At 37.6% G+C, this 18717-nt stretch overlaps 1 protein-coding gene across 1 annotated transcript in view; it reads right to left on the bottom strand.

Annotated features, from left to right (window-relative positions):
• The window catches only part of NEURL4 (neuralized E3 ubiquitin protein ligase 4), a 169815-nt gene that overhangs the window by 140043 nt on the left and 11055 nt on the right, over positions 1-18717 (bottom strand). The window contains exons 3-6 of the mRNA XM_053718447.1: positions 7151-7216; positions 4980-5254; positions 4660-4771; positions 1259-1347 (exon numbers count right to left, since the gene is read on the bottom strand). Of these exons, the coding sequence (XP_053574422.1) occupies positions 1259-1347; positions 4660-4771; positions 4980-5254; positions 7151-7216 (542 nt within the window). The remainder of the gene's footprint in view (positions 1-1258; positions 1348-4659; positions 4772-4979; positions 5255-7150; positions 7217-18717) is intronic.

The raw sequence follows: 18717 nt of genomic DNA, 5'->3' as shown, positions 1-18717 counted from the left end.
TGGGAAGCAGACACTAACTCTACACTAGAGATGCCAGAATGGCAGGACCTTTTTTATTCTTCATGTAGGGGATTGATCAGTGCGGACCTACGAGAGAACAGCTTAAAGACCATCTTTCGGTGGTATTTGACGCCAATTAAAACTTCACACTATACAACAGGCAGAAATAGGAACCGTTATAGGGGATGTAATTCAGTTGGTACCTATATGCATATGTGGTGGGAATGCCCTAAAGTAGCCTATATATGGTCCAAGCTCTCGGCCCACCTTAGCCTCTTATTAGAGGAGCAGGTGGTGTTATCTGTATCTCAGGGACTGTTGAACGCCCCTTTACCAAATTTTAATAAACACAAACACTCTTATTAGAATACTCTGCACAATAACGAGGGTGAGTATTGACAAATATTGGAAGGAGGGAGTACCGACATGGAATGAAATATTAGAAAGATTTAAAATGACATACTCCTTACATGAAGCGGCAGCAATGATGTTAGGCACAACCGACACATTTCACAAGATCTGGTTTTACTGGATGCTACATTCAGCCTGAAGACCCCCACCCAACATCTTAGGCGCAAATAGGAAATCCGATTTCAAAAGGGAAATAGAAACAGAGCGGGGTGGAGAGCGGGGGATAATAGGGAAGGTGCAAAGTCAGGGGAATAGATGAGGTACTATAAATCCCCCACAACTTCAAAGAACAAGGAAAACATAGGAGGACCTGTTTACAAGAAACTGCAGTAATATGCGAGTAATAGATCATAATGGACCAAATGGCCTGTTTGTTAGTTCACTTTGTTATTCTTAGTTTTTTCTTTCCTTCTTTTTTTTTATTTTTTTTTCTCTTCTTTGCTATTCTTTTTTTGCAATAAGAATATAAGTTATGTATTGGTAGTCTTTGATGAGAAACATACCAGGTATGATGTACTGACATTGACAATTCAGGGTTTATGAAAAAGACCAATGACAAGAATGTGGAACTGATAACGCATTATTCTAGTTTTTGTGCATCAATGCCTGTGGAGACGATTCTGTAATTAACTGCATAAGACATGTATTCTGCTTGAAAATGTTAATTCAATAAAAACTATTTTAACATAAAAATTAGAAAGAAAATCCCCTACCATGTTCATTAAAGGAGATCAGATTCACAAAAATAAGTAAGAGATGCACATAGTTAGGTCATATTGAAACTTCAGAAAAGTAAAAGTGCATTGGGGAATTAAAAGAAAGACCATATTATTGAAGGGCGTCAAACCTGAAGCTCGTCCAGACTGAATTCACAGTATTCTCTGCGAGTTCCCTTCCCGTTAGTCAGAATCCCACAACCGCTCATCATTATAGTGCCTGCGTGCGAAAGAAAACTATAACAGGGTGCTGCCAGATTGCATTTAAACAGCACATCATTCTTACAGTCACCTCTTCTTATTTCGAATCAATAAAATTACACACTTGATCATATTCATCAATGTCATTAACATGACGCAACAATACATATACAAACGGAACAATACATATACAAAAGGAACAATACATATACAAAAGGAATACACTTTCATAGTGCTTCAATTAAAAGGGATAATTATAAGGTATATTCTGATACAACAGTTTAATAAAACCTTTATTTATTTACAGGTTAAATGTAAATTAACTTTGTTCTCCTTTAAGAAAGGGACAGTTAGAGGTAAACTTTATAACCCTGATTTTTTTCAGGTTATCTCTCAAATAAGAAAACAAATGCTGTTCTGTTCTATTGATATTGATCAATTTACTTTTGATTAAAGGGACAGTCTACGTCAGAATTTTTATTGTTTAAAAATAAATATAATCTCTTTATTACCCATTCCCCAGATTTGTATAACCTACAACGTTATATTAATATACTTTTTACCTCTGTAATTACCTTGTATCTAAGCCTCTGCAGACTGCCCCCTTATTTCAGCTCTTTTGACAGACTTGCATATTAGCCAGTGACTCAAATAACTCCACGGAGTGAGCCCAATTTTATCTATATGGCACACATGAACTAGAGCTGTCTAGCTGTGAAAAAAATATCAAAATGCAGAAATAGGAGGCGCCTTCAAGGGCTTAGGTATTAGCATGAGCCTACCTAGGTTTAGCTTTCAACAAATAATACCAGAGAACAAAGCAAATTTGATGATAAAAGTAAATTGGAAAGTTGTTTAAAATTGTATGCCCTATCTGAATCATGAAAGTTTAATTTTGACTAGCCTGTCCCTTTAAGAATGCTCCTTTAAGTCACTTACCAAGTGTGCATGTTAAAGAAAAGAAAATTAAAGTCCCATCTTTAAAGCTTTGCAAAAGCAAAGTAGGCTGAACACTAAATACTGCTTTGTTTTCTCCATAAGAGACATAAAACACCTCTTGCTTTTGTGTAAAAAATGTGTTTTATTCCACACTCCATAGAGAGGCCAAAAAAGCAAAATATGTAACCTAGACTATCAAAATGCTGCAAATTGCCTAAACCAGTTATTGATTTGCAGGTAACAGAATTTGTTTAGAGCACTCTCAAGGGGAGCGTGGGACAAGCATAGTTTTTACAGGAAAGCAAAAAGGTGTTTAATGTCCTTTTAAAATATTTTTTGTAACATTGCAGCTCCCTCACCTGACCCTAAGTATCCAATCAGGATACAGTCCCTAGTGTAAGTTTATGTTCATGTGCACAAGACTTAGTAGTCACCGGCATTTTAAAACAGATTTTACTGTAAATGTTTAGCTAAGTAACCCCCTAGATGAAGCAAGCACTAGTGAAAATAATTCTCAATAGAAAACTTTGCCAGCCGGGTGGCATTATGAAGTAACTGGGTGGGGGTCGTGTATACTATAACAGTTTCTGTTATTTACAAATATTACTTAAGGTATCCAAAGCACAAATGAACTGTAGAATTGTGAAGGTAAATGCTCCCCTTTATAAAACAGATCCGGAATACTAGTGATATTTTAGATGGAGTTTAATTCACCAGTTGTAATGATGATGCTCTATAACTCACGTTGTTATATAGATATGAAATTCAAATACCCCACGCTCCGTCTCCCACATCAAAAGTACATTTTTCTGTGAGCTAACGGTTTGAATTTTTGTCCAATCGGCGCTCTAGCTACAACAAAAGGGGAGAGTGCTGATTGGAGAACAGCTCAAACCTTAAGCTCACAGAAAAACAGACTTTTGAAGAATTTGAATTTCATATCTATATTAAAAAGTAAGTTATAGCGCATCTTCATTACAACTGGTGAACTGAACTCCATCAACAATTCTGGATCTGTTCTTATAAAGGGGAGAGTTTACCATACCACGTTTAAAGAATATTATTAGCTAATTTAGCTTAATATAGTCTATCATTTTAGCCGGGTGGCCAATAAAATCAGCAGCGTGGTGTGCACATTAAATATGTCATTGGTAGAACTGTATATTATACAGTTACTATGTTTTGTGTGCTAACAATGTCATAAAAGCATGTCCCTTGAGTGAGTGCACTCTCCCTAATGACTGTTCCTAGCACTCTGTAATTGTCCTACTGTATGTGCCAATATTTCATCTGGCTATAAAGAAACATTCTGTTTATTTAACTGGTACAAATTAAACCATTTGGATGAATCGTGGATTCTAATTAATTTATGAATGTGTAAAAATATAATTAATCAGATTCTGAATTGACAAGTGCTTTGGGTAAAAAAAAAAAAAATCATATAGAAAACTTAATCCAAAAATAATAATTTTATATAATATATATCTAGATGTTTCTTTCTGGCCGTCTATATGGTGCTGTAGAGCTGGATTTTAAACAGATTTATATTTTACAATTGGTTAGCTAATTGATAGGCATGGTGAGCCCAGAAGTTAGAATGTCAAGTTAAACTCTGCATAGTATAATATGGTTATTGTCTGTTGACTTAAAGGGAATGTAAATCATAACAACCGATCACAATAATTATGTTAATAATTTGCTGAGTCTAAGCGCTACAGAAGAGTTTTTAAAATGAATTTATAAAATCACAGTTTTTTTCTCCTCTATCCGCCCATGCAGACTGAGTAATTTTTTTCAAAGACAGTGCTGTAGGGCCGTTACATCACACTTTACATTATACATTTTCTTATCCGTAGCGCGCATTTAGTCTTGCTCTACGCATGCGCATTACCAACACATAATCACAATGCACGACAAAGCATTGCGATTCTGTGTGTACAGATGAAGCCTGATTGCAGTGCGCATACGAACGTGAAGAGGGAACCTGCGCTGTCAAAATAGGAGAAGACGGACGTTTGATCTGCTGTTGGCTGCAGGGGCAATGACGGTAAGTATAGAAAAAAAAATTATTTTTCATAGGCGGACAGAAAAGGCAATTTTCGATGCAAATAAATTTTAAAAAAATTAAACGCTTCCACTGCACTTTTGCTCTGCATACTTTGAATAAGTACAATAATTGAATATATAATGGTAAGTTGTTAGGAATTAAATTACATGGTTTACAGTCCCTTTAAAGAAATGAAGATTAGTTTCATAAATGTGTCTAATTAAATGAGTTTTAAAAAAAAACAAAACAAAAAAATCCCCATGGATATGGGAATTTATCATTATGATAGCAATTGTATATACTTTAGGTTGAGATGACTTATTGAACCATTGTGTAAGCACTTACCTGAGCGGAGATTGGTCATTGTAGCAGGATACTCCAGATTGTTGGGATTGTGAGTGGTGACCCCGATCTCTATGGAGCCTGACCATTTGTCAACCAGCTTGTCTATCCGAATCTGGGAGCATAAAAAAAAAAAATAAAAAAAAAAAATTCACAAAGATTAAAAAATAAAGTTTTTATATTTCTTTGTTTAATCTGCCTCTGGGTATTTGTGCAGTATATGCAAGTCTGATGTCTTCATTCTATTGGTATAAAAATCAAGACAGTGCCCTATCCTTCGTTTCCATCCCAACCTCTGACTTTATCTCTCCCGCTGCTCTCACCTCAAACATTTCACCATCCCTTAGCGGTCTATTTGTCATCACCACCCCATTGTTGAACTCATCCAGTGGCCTTCTCCTTTCTGCCGTTTTGTTTCCATTACTAAGCTTGATGAGGGTTCCACATTTCTCATGGAAAAGAAGAGCATCATTAGAGGTGGGGGGAGACTGCTCGACAGGGGGAGGTGGAGAGCCGAGGCTCACGCTCAGGAGACTCCCATGGTATGCCGATAAGATGGCATTACTAACCACAGCAGAGAGTTCTGTGCTGGGGAAACCTAAGAAAATGGGAAAAAAGGTATTAAAAATAAAAGAAAAAAGTTATTGTATTACAGACAAAAAATAATTCCAAAAAAAGGGGTGAGGGAGCAAAGATTAAAGTGATGGTAAATTCTAGCGTTTCCACCTCTAGCAAATAGCCGTGTGTTCCAGCTGGCGCCAAGCCGGATAGCCCACACAGCTATTGGCTAAGAGGTTAAAACGTCACCTCTCAGCAAAGTAGTGCTCTGCCGTGGGCTGCCTTAGGTGCTCAGCACGCCGAACGCTTCAAACAAATAAAGGAACTTTCAGCATGAAGTATTTTATACTTCATGACTGAAAGTCCCCTTTATTTGTTCTAATGATAAATCACAAATGTATATTGTGGAATAACAGTTTAAATAAAGCATATCAGCAAAGAACAGCATTTGTGTGTACAGATAAAATGTTTAAATAAAATTCCAAGGCCCCTATTTAAGAAAGTCTGGCGGACCTGATCCGACAGTGCGGATCAGGTCCGCCAGACCTCGCTGAATACGGCGAGCAATACGCTCGCCGTATTCAGAATTGCACCAGCAGCTCACAAGTGCTGTTGTTGCAACGCCGCCCCCTGCAGACTCGCGGCCAATGGGCCGCCAGCAGGGGGGTGTCAATCAACCCGATCGTACTCGATCGGGTTGATTTCCGGTGATGTCTGTCCACCTGCTCAGAGCAGGCGGACAGGTTATGGAGCAGCGGTCTTTGTGACCGCTGCTTCATAACTGCTGTTTCTGGCAAGCCTGCAGGCTCGCCAGGAACACGGGGCATCAAGCTCCATTTGGAGCTTGATAGATAGAACCCCAAGTCTCCTGAAGCTGCATACAATAACTAAGCCTTTGTTTAACCGCCTGCCTGTGATTCTGACCAATAGGAAAGGGTATTTAAAACACAGCAGTGCTCAAGCACGAGCAGCAACATCCCAGTTGTCTCCAATACATAACTAAAGCTGTGTACACATTTTAAAAGATGAGAGCTGCCCAATCAGTATAGTAAAAGATTCCCATTTACAGTTTGACCTTTCCAGTTTTAACCAATTACAATATTGCTACACAAAATAGAGATACTGCACACAATGTTAAAAAAGAGTGATGTGGAGATTTATAAAACAATCCCAATAGTGCTTTGAGATGCAATAACATCACAAGACAATAGTACCTATGCATGCAGGAGACCTTTTATTGTCACTGGTATTAAAGCCACATGGGCACGAGTGCTGCCACTTTTGCCACACGTGAGCTGCAGTATTAAGGATGATTTAAGCCATTCAATCTAGGGGCATGCAAACTGTTATTATAGAAGGCTACTTTTTTCATTTTCTTTTAAATTAAAGGGACACTGTACCCAAAATGTTTCTTTTGTAATTCAGATTGAGCATGCAATTTTAAGCAACTTTCTAATTTACTCCTATTATCAATTTTTCTTCATTCTCTTGCTATCATTATTTGAAAAAGAAGGCATCTAAGCTTTTTTTTGGTTTCAGTACTCTGGACATTAGTTTTTTATTGGTGGATGAATTTATCCACCAATCAGCAAGGACAACCCAGGTTGTTCACCAAAAATGGGCCGGCATCTAAACTTACATTCTTGCATTTCAAATAAAGATACCAAGAGAATTAAGAAAATTTGATAATAGGAGTAAATTAGAAAGTTGCTTATAATTTCATGCTCAATCTGAATCACAAAATAATTTTTTTGGGTACAGTGTCCCTTTAACAATCGTAATGCAAACACTATTTTAATTTACAACCACTTTTCATTAATTATTTTCATACAGTATGTTCCTATAACTACATATAAGGGAGTAAATGAAATCTATTTCACTCACACTACAGCTTTTTGCCTCTTTGCCACAGTCACCTTATGCCCTAGTAACTTACCATTCTCAGAATCCAGACTGTTGGGGAATTTATCAGGCCGTGTGTGTCCAAGAGGAAGGAGAGAGGCTGGATGGAAAAAGGAGAGAGGACTTTATAGACTGTGCACTAAAAATAAGCAGGTCTACAGAATAATAGGAATGAGGTTCCCTCCTCATCTACTTCATTAGAAATATGTATTTCTATTTACTAAATATCATGAAAGACTCATCCTTCTACAATGTGTACTATATTTTAGGGCAGGTAAGCAAGGCTCAACCAATTCAATCAAAATCTAGGAGCCAGCAGCTTTTGGCCACCCCTATGAGTTTATATAATGCGAGCATGTGCTGTTTGTGTGGAGACCTGCTGCAATGCAGCACTACATATATGCTCATACACTCCCGGACGCTTGCGCACCAATCAGTCCACCATGTTACTGACAGCTCCATCCAGCATCACATTTTAAATCAAGTGACGTTAACTCCCTCACCTTCCTTAAAGGGACCTTTAACACTTGCCATCAATGAACCAACATACTTTTGCTATCATATATAATTGCCAATACTGAGCAATACAGCATAGACTATTTTGCATTTAAATAATGTCTACCTTAATATTTTAAATCTAAAGGCGATCTTCCCCCCTCCTATGGCGATCGCTTCCAGACAGTGACAAGAGGGCTGGGCACATTCTTGGTTCTCACGTCATCCCCCCTGTGAGCGAGCACGCAATTGTGAATAACATTTTCCCTCACCGGTGCATGCGTATTAGGCTGAAACAGAGCAACAGCTGATGAAACGTCACAGGAAGTGACATGGTTCGCCGTTTTACAAAGTTAGGTCCCTTCACAGAACACTGAGCTGTACACTAGAGGTGCTTGTGTGAACCAGTCGCTCATTTTGTCTAAGCTGCCTGTACTATGGGTCTGCTGCTTAGTCAGAGAGGAAGCGCAACTCCTATGCACAGGCTCTTTCGGTGTCTTAAAGTAATCCCTCTACCATAGGCATTTGTATACTACGTCACTTCCGGTGACGTTTAATCAGCTGGTGGAGGTTTGTGGCGCTCACTGCGCATGCGCTAGAGGCCCAAACTCCTTACAACAGCTGATGCGAAGATACAAAGAATGATGTGGCACGCGCACGTTATTGGTTACAAAATCCCAATGAACGTGTTTGTTCATTGGATTTTGTAACCAGAAAGGGTCGCAGAATATTACTAGTAAATACACACACCATGTACTAGTGACACGAGGAGCAGAAGAAATATAGCAAGGGATCAAGAGCCCAGCGCAGCTCCTTAGGTTAGAGGAATTCAGAAACTGCGTTATTTATTTGCACATCCTGTGAGATGTTTTTTTTTTTTTTTACATCGTGCTGTGCACTTTTTTTCAAATTATGACAGTTTATGAACAAGGATCAGAGAATAGAAAAGCACCAGAGATATAGTGTGAGATATAGTACGTAGCAGACGTATTCAATATATTTCCTACCGCATCTCACAATGTTAATCAATACAATGTCAGTACCGTTTCTGGTTACAAAATCCAATGACACACCGCTTGTTCATTGGGATTTTGTAACCAGTAACGTGCGCGTGCCACATAATTCCTCACCAGCTGTTGTAAGGAGTTTGGGCCTCTAGCGCATGCGCAGTGAGCGCCACAAGCCTCCACCAGCTGACAAAGTGACGAGGTATACACATTCCTACGGGTAGAGGCATAACTTTAGAACACCGGCAACACAGATGAGCGCATCACGTGACCGCATATCTCCTCTTAACGCGCGTTACAACATGGCGGCTCCCTATCTAACACATAGGCTACAGTTCAGAGAAAATTTCCATTGGGTTAAATAGTATAATAACAGATCAAATGCACATTATATTGTGAGTATGGAGGTTGTTGCTGCACACACTTTATATTTATTTTGAGGATTTCTTGAATGACGAGGTGTTTAGGATCCCTTTAAGTTGCGTCATTGGTAGAGGCTGTGCAGGAGGTATTAGAGGGAGAGCTTAGCCATAGCTGAATTTGCATTTCACAGCTGCAAAGCCTAAAAAGGATCCTACCACAACAGGCTAAATTTTAGGTGCAGCTGGAGGTGGCTGCCAGGGGAAGGTTGGAGATACCAATAGGCGTCTTGGGGACTCTAAACCACAGTGGAACGGCCTAGATTTAGGTTGCCAGTTGTTTTCCATAGCTTGGGGTTGTCAAGCCCTGATATAAAGGTGCACTAGAATATAAGATGTGATTACATATCAAGAAAAAAAAAAAAGCTTTAGGTAGCAGAAGAAATGTAAAGAATTTTGCTTACCCTTTGCAGGTAGGCTCATATGAACTCAGGAACATTCATGTGTCTTCAGCACACCACAGCAGCAGTGTTTGCAATACTGTTTGAAACAATATTATATACTAGTGCAAACACTGCTGCCAGAAAGTGCTTACGCATGTGCACACATCTCAGCATACTTTTAAAAAAAAGGATCGTAATAGAACAAAGTAAATTGATTTATTTTTCTTTCTTCAAATGAGCGCTCTATGTAAATCATAAACTTTTTATTTTCACTTTCATGTCTCTTTTTAATCTTTTTTTCATAAGCAGGCTACCTAGGTATGCTCTTTTAGAAAGGAGCTATATTTCAATAAAGTATACCAATAGAACAAAGTAAATTTGATAATTGAAATAAATTGAAAGTTTAAATTTTAGTTGTTTTTTTTTTTATCTATGCTCTCTGTATGATGAAAGTTTAAAATAAAACACAGAAGTCTCTAAGACAAACAAGCACTTATAAACAGTGAACGGTATAAAATGTTGCCTTTGTAGTGTTTGAAGCCAAAACTGCTGACGGCACAGTTTCCTCTGCCCATAAAAAATACCATCATGTGAATTACAGCAGTGATACTCTTAAATACTTACAGATGCTTATTTATTGTAGGGACTTTTATGTTCCATTACAGGGACATGAAAGCAAACATTTTCTTTCATGATTTAGATAAAGTAGATAATTTTAAACAACTTTCCAATTTACTTCTATTATCAATTTTGCTCCATTCTTTTGGTATCCTTAATTGAAGGAGCAACAATGCGCAACCACCAATCAGCAACTAGCTCACAGCTCCTAGGCCTACCTAGGTATGCTATTCAACAAAGGAAACCAAGAGAACTGAGCAAATTAGATAACTGAAGTAACTTGAAAAGTTGTTTAAAACAGTATGTTCTATCTAAACCATGAAAGAGAATATTTGGGTTTTATGTCCCTTTACGTATGGAATTAGAAATAAAGCAAAGGGAAGGCTGTATAAAAAAGAAAACATAGATAGTTTGGTCACATGCTGCACTGCCCACTTTTATTTGGTATATTTTGTCTCCACCCAGTCTCAAATAATGATCTGACTGTAGTCACACAAGCTGTTTTGCTCTTTAGTATATAAGCAGATAAAGAAACAAACATCTAATGTTCAGAGTTTCCATCTACTTATCCCTAACAAAGGCTGGGGTTGTATGTGGTAAAGGACTGGGAATTGTTTGCAACACTGCAGCACATTTGATTTCAACTGCAGCTACAATTTCAGCAAGTCTTGTGAACACAACACTGACAGATGTTTGCTTTTGGACATTATTCTAACTTTTGTAATGTTCCACTACATTAACCTGGTTGCACTATACACGGAATATTTTTTTTAATTTAGCTACCTCTTGGGATATAGGCATTTGTCTCTTCACTGTACAATACCGCACAAGCCCCTGTGTAATCATTAGACTTACAAAAAAAAAGTAACTAAATAGAAAAAAAAGAAAAGATACAGCGGGAAATGCTCTCAGGTACAGGGAGCCTCTATTGCTAGTTTTTAAGCCAATGGGCACACAAAAAGGAAATCTCAAAGGGTGAGTGATGCCATGCATATTAGTCATTGGAATAAGTGAGTGATGCCATGCATTTTAGTCATTGGGATAAGTGAGTGACGCCATGCATTTTAGTCATTGGGATAAGTGAGTGACGCCATGCATTTTAGTCATTGGGATAAGTGAGTGACGCCATGCCTTTCAGTCATTGGGATGAGTGAGTGATGCCATGCCTTTCAGTCATTGGGATGAGTGAGTGATGCCATGCCTTTCAGTCATTGGGATGAGCGAGTGATGCCATGAATTTTAGTCATTGGGATAAGTGAGTGACGCCATGCCTTTCAGTCATTGGGATGTGAGTGATGCCATGCCTTTCAGTCATTGGGATGTGAGTGATGCCATGCCTTTCAGTCATTGGGATGTGAGTGATGCCATGCCTTTCAGTCATTGGGATGAGTGAGTGACGCCATGCCTTTCAGTCATTACGATGAGTGAGTGACGCCATGCCTTTTAGTCATTGGGATGAGTGAGTGACGCCATGCCTTTTAGTCATTGGGATGAGTGAGTGACGCCATGCCTTTTAGTCATTGGGATGAGTGAGTGACGCCATGCCTTTTAGTCATTGGGATGAGTGAGTGACGCCATGCCTTTTAGTCATTGGGATGAGTGAGTGACGCCATGCCTTTTAGTCATTGGGATGAGTGAGTGACGCCATGCCTTTCAGTCATTGGGATGAGTGAGTGACGCCATGCCTTTCAGTCATTGGGATGAGTGAGTGACGCCATGCCTTTTAGTCATTGGGATGAGTGAGTGATGCCATGCCTTTTAGTCATTGGGATGAGTGAGTGATGCCATGCCTTTTAGTCATTGGGATAAGTGAGTGACGCCATGCCTTTCAGTCATTGGGATGAGTGAGTGATGACATGCCTTTCAGTCATTGGGATGAGTGAGTGATGCCATGCCTTTTAGTCATTGGGATGAGTGAGTGATGCCATGCCTTTCAGTCATTGGGATGAGTGAGTGATGCCATGCCTTTCAGTCATTGGGATGAGTGAGTGATGCCATGACTTTCAGTCATTGGGATGAGTGAGTGATGCCATGACTTTCAGTCATTGGGATGAGTGAGTGATGCCATGACTTTCAGTCATTGGGATGAGTGAGTGATGCCATGACTTTCAGTCATTGGGATGAGTGAGTGATGCCATGCCTTTTAGTTACTGTTCCATATGCACATGCACACAGGATAGAAAATTAGTGCTATATGATATACTTATCCGAGAATTGTTATATTTACATTTCAGGAATAAACCCCCCCAAAACATTCTCTATGTTTAAAGAGACCGATACAGACAAATAGACCAATGTTACGGGGCCCCCCATTTTTGTACCCAAGTATCAGTATGCATGGAGGTCAGTCAACCTTAGTGATTGTTTTTTGTTTTTTAAAACTGTGCACACAAAGCAAACAAGAATTTGTGGTCTTAAACACAGCACTGGAGGCCCGCTGTAGTGTTGAGTTTCTCCTTTTTTTGGGGTGGGGGCAGTTTTTTGTTTTCCCCCCCAATTTTTACATTGCATATAATAGCAAGACAAGTATAACACAGTAAACTTACTTCCTATTGTTGTTTGCCCTTATTATGTATTGTTTTATTTTACTGAAAAAGCACACAAAAACAGATTTGTGCAAAGAGAAGGTTGCTATGCCTTCAATAGGCCCCTCCGAAGAAGCGTGATGTGAAACGCATTTCAGGGGCATACATGTTATGAGCACTGTCTCCCGCTATTGAAGGAGCTTAGCTTCAGATAGTTGATTTAACATTATAACAATTTATATGCTAAGGAAACTCCCTATTGCGGAAAGCATATCAAACTTATCATAGCGGTATGTGGTCTCAAGCAGCAGCATTATGCTTAACCTAGGAGTTTAAAGGGACACTGAACCCAATTTTTTTATTTTGTAATTCAGAAAGAGCATGCAATTTTAAGCAACTTTCTAATTTACTCCTATTTTCAATTTTTCTTTGTTCTCTTGCTATCATTATTTGAAAAAGAAGGCATCTAAGCTTTTATTTGCTTTCAGTACTCTGGACAGCACTTTTTTATTGGTGGATGAATTTATCCACCAATCAGCAAGGACAACCCAGGTTGTTCACCAAAAATGGGCCGGCATCTAAACTTACATTCTTGCATTTCAAATAAAGATACCAAGAGAATGAAGAAAATTTGATAATAGGAGTAAATTAGAAAGTTGCTTAAAATTTCATGCTCAATCTGAATCACAAAAGAAATTTTTTGGTTACAGTGTCCCTTTAAGTGTTTTTAATTTAGCATGTATGTGTTGTGCTTGTTTTTTATACAACTCCAATAAAGTATTTAGAGTGAATGATGGACGCATGCATTTTTTTAGAATCTTATTTTTTTCTATGCACTATATCACGTTACATTGAAGGCATAGCAACCTTATCTTTGCACAAATCTGTTTTTATGTGCTTTTTCAGTAAAGTATTCATTGTATTTGCTACAAACATGATTTTTATAATACAAATGATTTAATCACTGTGTTACCTGCAATTACCAATAGTGCATAGACCCCCTTACTAGTTTAGTTGAAATAATTTTTATTGTCATGGATCACATCAAATACAACATAATAAAACAGTGTGCTGGGTTACAATGTCCTAGTATTCTTAAAACAATTAAAGTTTTCAGCACCCTGTTTATATCATTTTCATCAATTTTTCTCCCCCCTTCCCTAACTCCCTCTCCACCCCCTCCCCCCCCTCCCCCCTCTTATCCCATTTCCCTAAACCTAAACTTCATAACTGTATACAAAGAAAAACCTTTAACTTTAAACTTTTCCCGTCGAGCAGTGACAATGTTGTAGATTTCTTTAGAACGCTATATCTATATTTAAGAAAGTTCCTATTCTCTCCAATTTAATTGCCCTAAAAAAGCCTTATTGGTTACTTAGTGTTGATCTGTATGTACCTACATATTTCTGTTTATTTAAAATCCAATGTATCCACATGTTTTGGAATCTCTCAGATGTCCCTTGTATCCATGCAGCCGATTCTAGCATATTATAAACATCTTCAATTTTGATCATTACCTCACCCCATTCTGGAGCCCCCACTTTCCATTTTCTAGCTATACATATTCTGGTTGCTGTACATATAATATTAACCCATCTATTAGTAATTGAGTTCATTGACTCCTGTGGGATATGTAGTAAGGCCTGTGAGGCTGATAATGTAAAGGAGTCGTCTAGAATCACCTTAAATAGTTGAGAAAGCTTGTCCCATGTAGGTTGTATCTTTGGACACTCCCACCACATGTGAAAATAGGTCCCTATCCCATTACATCCCCGATAACATAATCTACTACCCTGTGTGGTGTAATGTGAGGATTTCAGTGGTGTAAGGTACCATCTATATGAGGTTTTTATTGAGTTTTCGATAAGGTCTGCCCCTATTAAGCTTCTCCTCATTGAGGAGAAAATCTGTCTCCAATCTTCTCTATCATAGGTTATAGCTAAATCTTGTTCCCATTTGTCATAAAATTACCACTTTTGCTGAACTATTTGCTTCTTGAATGGCTAAGTATAAGCGTGTAATCATTTTTTTATTTCTACCGGGTGTCATTATCATTTGTTCCAGAGCAGTTTTTGGGCAGGCTGGGATGCTGCCTAGTCTATATGTATTTATAGCATTGGGAAATTTGGAGATCTAAAAACCAGTGCAATGTATTTGGGTGTATTTTATCTCTTAATTGTGTAAATGTCAACAACTTCCCATTGTCTAGGAAATCAGCTACCCTATAGAGGCCTTTATTTCCCCACTTATCTATTTGTTTTTGAAATTCTTTTGGGAGTCCCCTTACTAGTTTAAAGTGACATGTATTGTTTTATAAATAAATCTCAGAAAATGCACACATTTTATTTACACACCAGAAGTGGTTATTTATTAGTCACTGTACTATATAAAAATAAAACACACTCTTTTTTAGCTGAATTGTATGTAAAGTCTGTGTCAACTACACCTTCTCTTATCTTTCCAACTTTTGTATTCCACTAATTCTTTCTATAGAGAGTACAACAACAAACTAGCTTTGTTCCTTGGCTGTGATATAATTTTACGTTTATCTTTGCAGTCAGCTTTTCAGAGCTTGCACTAAACATATATTTTTGGTTTGTTTGTACTGCCAATAATAAACATTTCAGATAAGGAAACCTTTGTAAAACTTTAACCTCTACCAGAAATTCAGTAATCAGCAGTATACAATGAGACACCATAGTACTGTGGAGCCACAGTCAATTTATTTACAGAGAGACAAATATATGTTATTTATATATAGACATTTCTTTAGCACAGTTCATATACAGGCGTATGCAAAAGTTTAGGCACCCCTAACAATTTCCATGATTTTCATTTATAAATAATTGGGTGTTTGGATCAGCAATTTCATTTTGAGCTATCAAATAACTGAAGGACACAGTAATATTTCAGTAGTAAAATGAGGTTTATTGGATTAACAGAAAATGTGCAATATTCATCCAAACAAAATTAGACAGGTGCATAAATTTGGGCACTCCAACAGAAATATTGCATCAATATTTAGTAGAGCCTCCTTTAGCAGAAATAACAGCCTCTAGACGCTTCCTATAGCCAGTAATAAGTGTCTGGAATCTGGATGAAGGTATTTTGGACCATTCCTCCTTGCAAAACATCTCCAGTTCAGTTAGGTTTGATGGTTGCCGAGCATGGCTTCAAATCACCCCACAGATTTTCAATGATATTCAGGTCTGGGGACTGGGATGGCCATTCCAGAACATTGTACTTGTTCCGCTGCATAAATGCCAGAGTAGATTTTGAGCAGTGTTTTGGGTCGTTGTCTTGTTGAAATATCTAGCCCCGGCGTAACTTCAACTTTGTCACTGATTCCTCAACATTATTGTCAAGTATCTGCTGATATTGAGTGGAATCCATGCAACCCTCAACTTTAACAAGATTCCTAGTACCGGCACTGGCCCCACAGCCCCGCAGCATGATGGAACATCCACCAAATTTTACTGTGGATAGCAAGTGTTTGTCTTGGAACGCTGTGTTCTTTTGCCGCCATGCATAACGCCCCTTGTTATGACCAAATAACTCAATCTTTGTTTCATCAGTCCACAGCACCTTCTTCCAAAATGAAGCTGGCTTGTCCAAATGTGCGTTTGCATACCTCAAGCGACTGTTTGTGGCGTGTGTGCAGAAAAGGCTTCTTCCGCATCACTCTCCCATACAGCTTCTTGTGCAAAGTGCGCTGAATTGTTTTGAACGATGCACAGTGACACCATCATGCAGCAAGATGATGTTGTAGGTCTTTAAGCTGTTTTTGACCGTTCTCACCATCCTTTGCCTCTCTGATATTTTACTTCTGGCCTTAAGAACTGTGCCTGTGGTCTTCCATTTCCTCACAGTGCACACTGACAGCTTAAATCTCTGAAATAGCTTTTTGTAGCCTTCCCCTAAACCATAATATGTTGAACAATCTTTGTTTTCAGGTCATTTGAGAGTTGTTTTGAGGCCCCATGTTGCCACTCTTCAGAGGAGAGTCAAAGAGAACAACAACTTGCAGTTGGCCACCATAAATACCTTTTCTCATGATTGGATGCACCCGTCTATGAAGGTCACGGCTTAATGGGCTCACCAAACCAATTGTGTGGTCAAATTAATCAGTGCTAGGTAGTTACAGGTATTCAAATCAACAAAATGACAAGGGTGCCCAAATTTATGCACCTGCCTAATTTCGTTTTGGTGCATATTGCACATTATCTGTTAATGCAATAAACCTCATTTCACTACTGAAATATTACTGTGTCCTTTAGTTGTTTGATAGATCAAAATGAAATTGCTTATCCAAGCACCCAATTATTTATAAATGAAAATCATGGAAATTGTCAGGGGTGCCTAAACTTTTGCATACGACTGTATGTGTATATATATATATATATATATATATATATATATATATATATATATATATATATATATATTTTTTTTTTTTTTTTTTTATTACATTACACAGTAGTCCCATTGGTCAAAAATCGTAATTTTGATAATTTCATATTTATTCTTAATAGTGTTAATTGATTTTTTTTAGTTTTGTAACTATTTCTTACTCCATGTTATATTGGCACATTTGCAATATATATTTACATGTAATTTCAATATTACTAAAATGTTTGGTAAATTAACAAATGTATATGCTTTTACAGATGGGTAAACAAAGTGAATTGTCAATAAAGAAAGTCAGCCAAATTGACGGCCTGTTAAAGGCAAAAAAGCATGTTGCAGTACAAGATTGCTGAAATTGTAGGTGTATCTCGTAGTTCTGTAAAGAATATTAAGAAAAAAATAGATTGTGGGGATGATTTGAACCCAAAACGGAAGAGTGCTTCTTTTCAATATTGTGTCACTACACCAATAACTGACAGAAGAATTGAAGATATCTGCAATCAGAATAGGAAGTTGCCTGTCAGAGTCTTGACTAAACACATTCAGGATGTAGGCATCATGGTATCCAAGAGAACTGTTTAGCGATGATTAGCTGAAGACGGCCTGTTAGCCAGAAATCCTGTTTGGAAACCATTCCCACAATCCATTTTTTTCTTAAATATTTTTTACAGAACTATGAGATTACTACAAATTTAGTAATCTTGTACTGCAATGGTTTTTTTTTGCCTTCAACAGACCGACAATTTGACCGACTTTCTTTAAAGTCAAGTCACTGTTTACCCATCTGTAAAAACATATACATTTGTTAATATACCAAATATTTTAGTAATATTACATCAAATCACATGTAAATATGTATTGCTGATGTTGCCAATATAACATGGAGTAATAAATGGGTACAAAACTAAAAAAAAAAAAAAAAAAATCAATCACACGATTAAGAATAAATTTGTGATTCAGGGGTCGACAAATCTGTTGAAAATTCAGTACGAATATTTAGGAGCCACACATACTTTTAGGAGCCAAACAGTGGTATTTGTATTTAGTTATGTGGAAAATAACCCAAAATGTTAGGAGCCAGAGGTAAAATTTTAGGAGCCAGTGGCTCCCTGGCTCCTGGGTTTGTCGAGACCTGTGTAATTAATATCAAAATTATGATTTTTGACCAATGGGTCTAATAATTTGGCAAAATACTATATACAGGCATACCTCAGAGATATTGCGGGTTCAATTCCAGACCACCGCAATAAAGCAAATATAGCAATAAATAGAGTCACACTCATTTTTTTGTTTCCCGGTGCATATAAAAGTTATGTTTACACTATACTGTAGTCTATTAAGTGTGCAATAGTATAATGTCTAAAAAACAATGTACATACCTTAATTCAAAAATACTTTTTTTGATATAAATGCTAACCACCATCTGAGCCTTCAGTGAGTCAGAATCTTTTTGCTGGTGGTGTAGGTGTGTGTGTATGTATATATATATATATATATATTCATATGTATTTATTCATGTATATATGTTGGACAAATGGCACTGATAGACTTGCTCCATACAAGGTTGTCATCTTCAATTGGTATAAAGTTTTCTCCACAGAAAAGTTTGCCAGCTGGAAAGTATCCGGTGGCGGCTGTGTAATACTTTGAATTTTATGTCATTTATAAAAAAAATTACTTAAGCCATTCATTCAAAGCACAGATTCATTGTACAATTTAACATAAATTGATTTAATGATAATTTGAG

The sequence above is a fragment of the Bombina bombina genome, chromosome 6 (genome assembly GCF_027579735.1).
Source record: "Bombina bombina isolate aBomBom1 chromosome 6, aBomBom1.pri, whole genome shotgun sequence".
NCBI lineage: Eukaryota > Metazoa > Chordata > Amphibia > Anura > Bombinatoridae > Bombina > Bombina bombina.
This window is presented reverse-complemented; position numbering and strand designations above follow the sequence as displayed.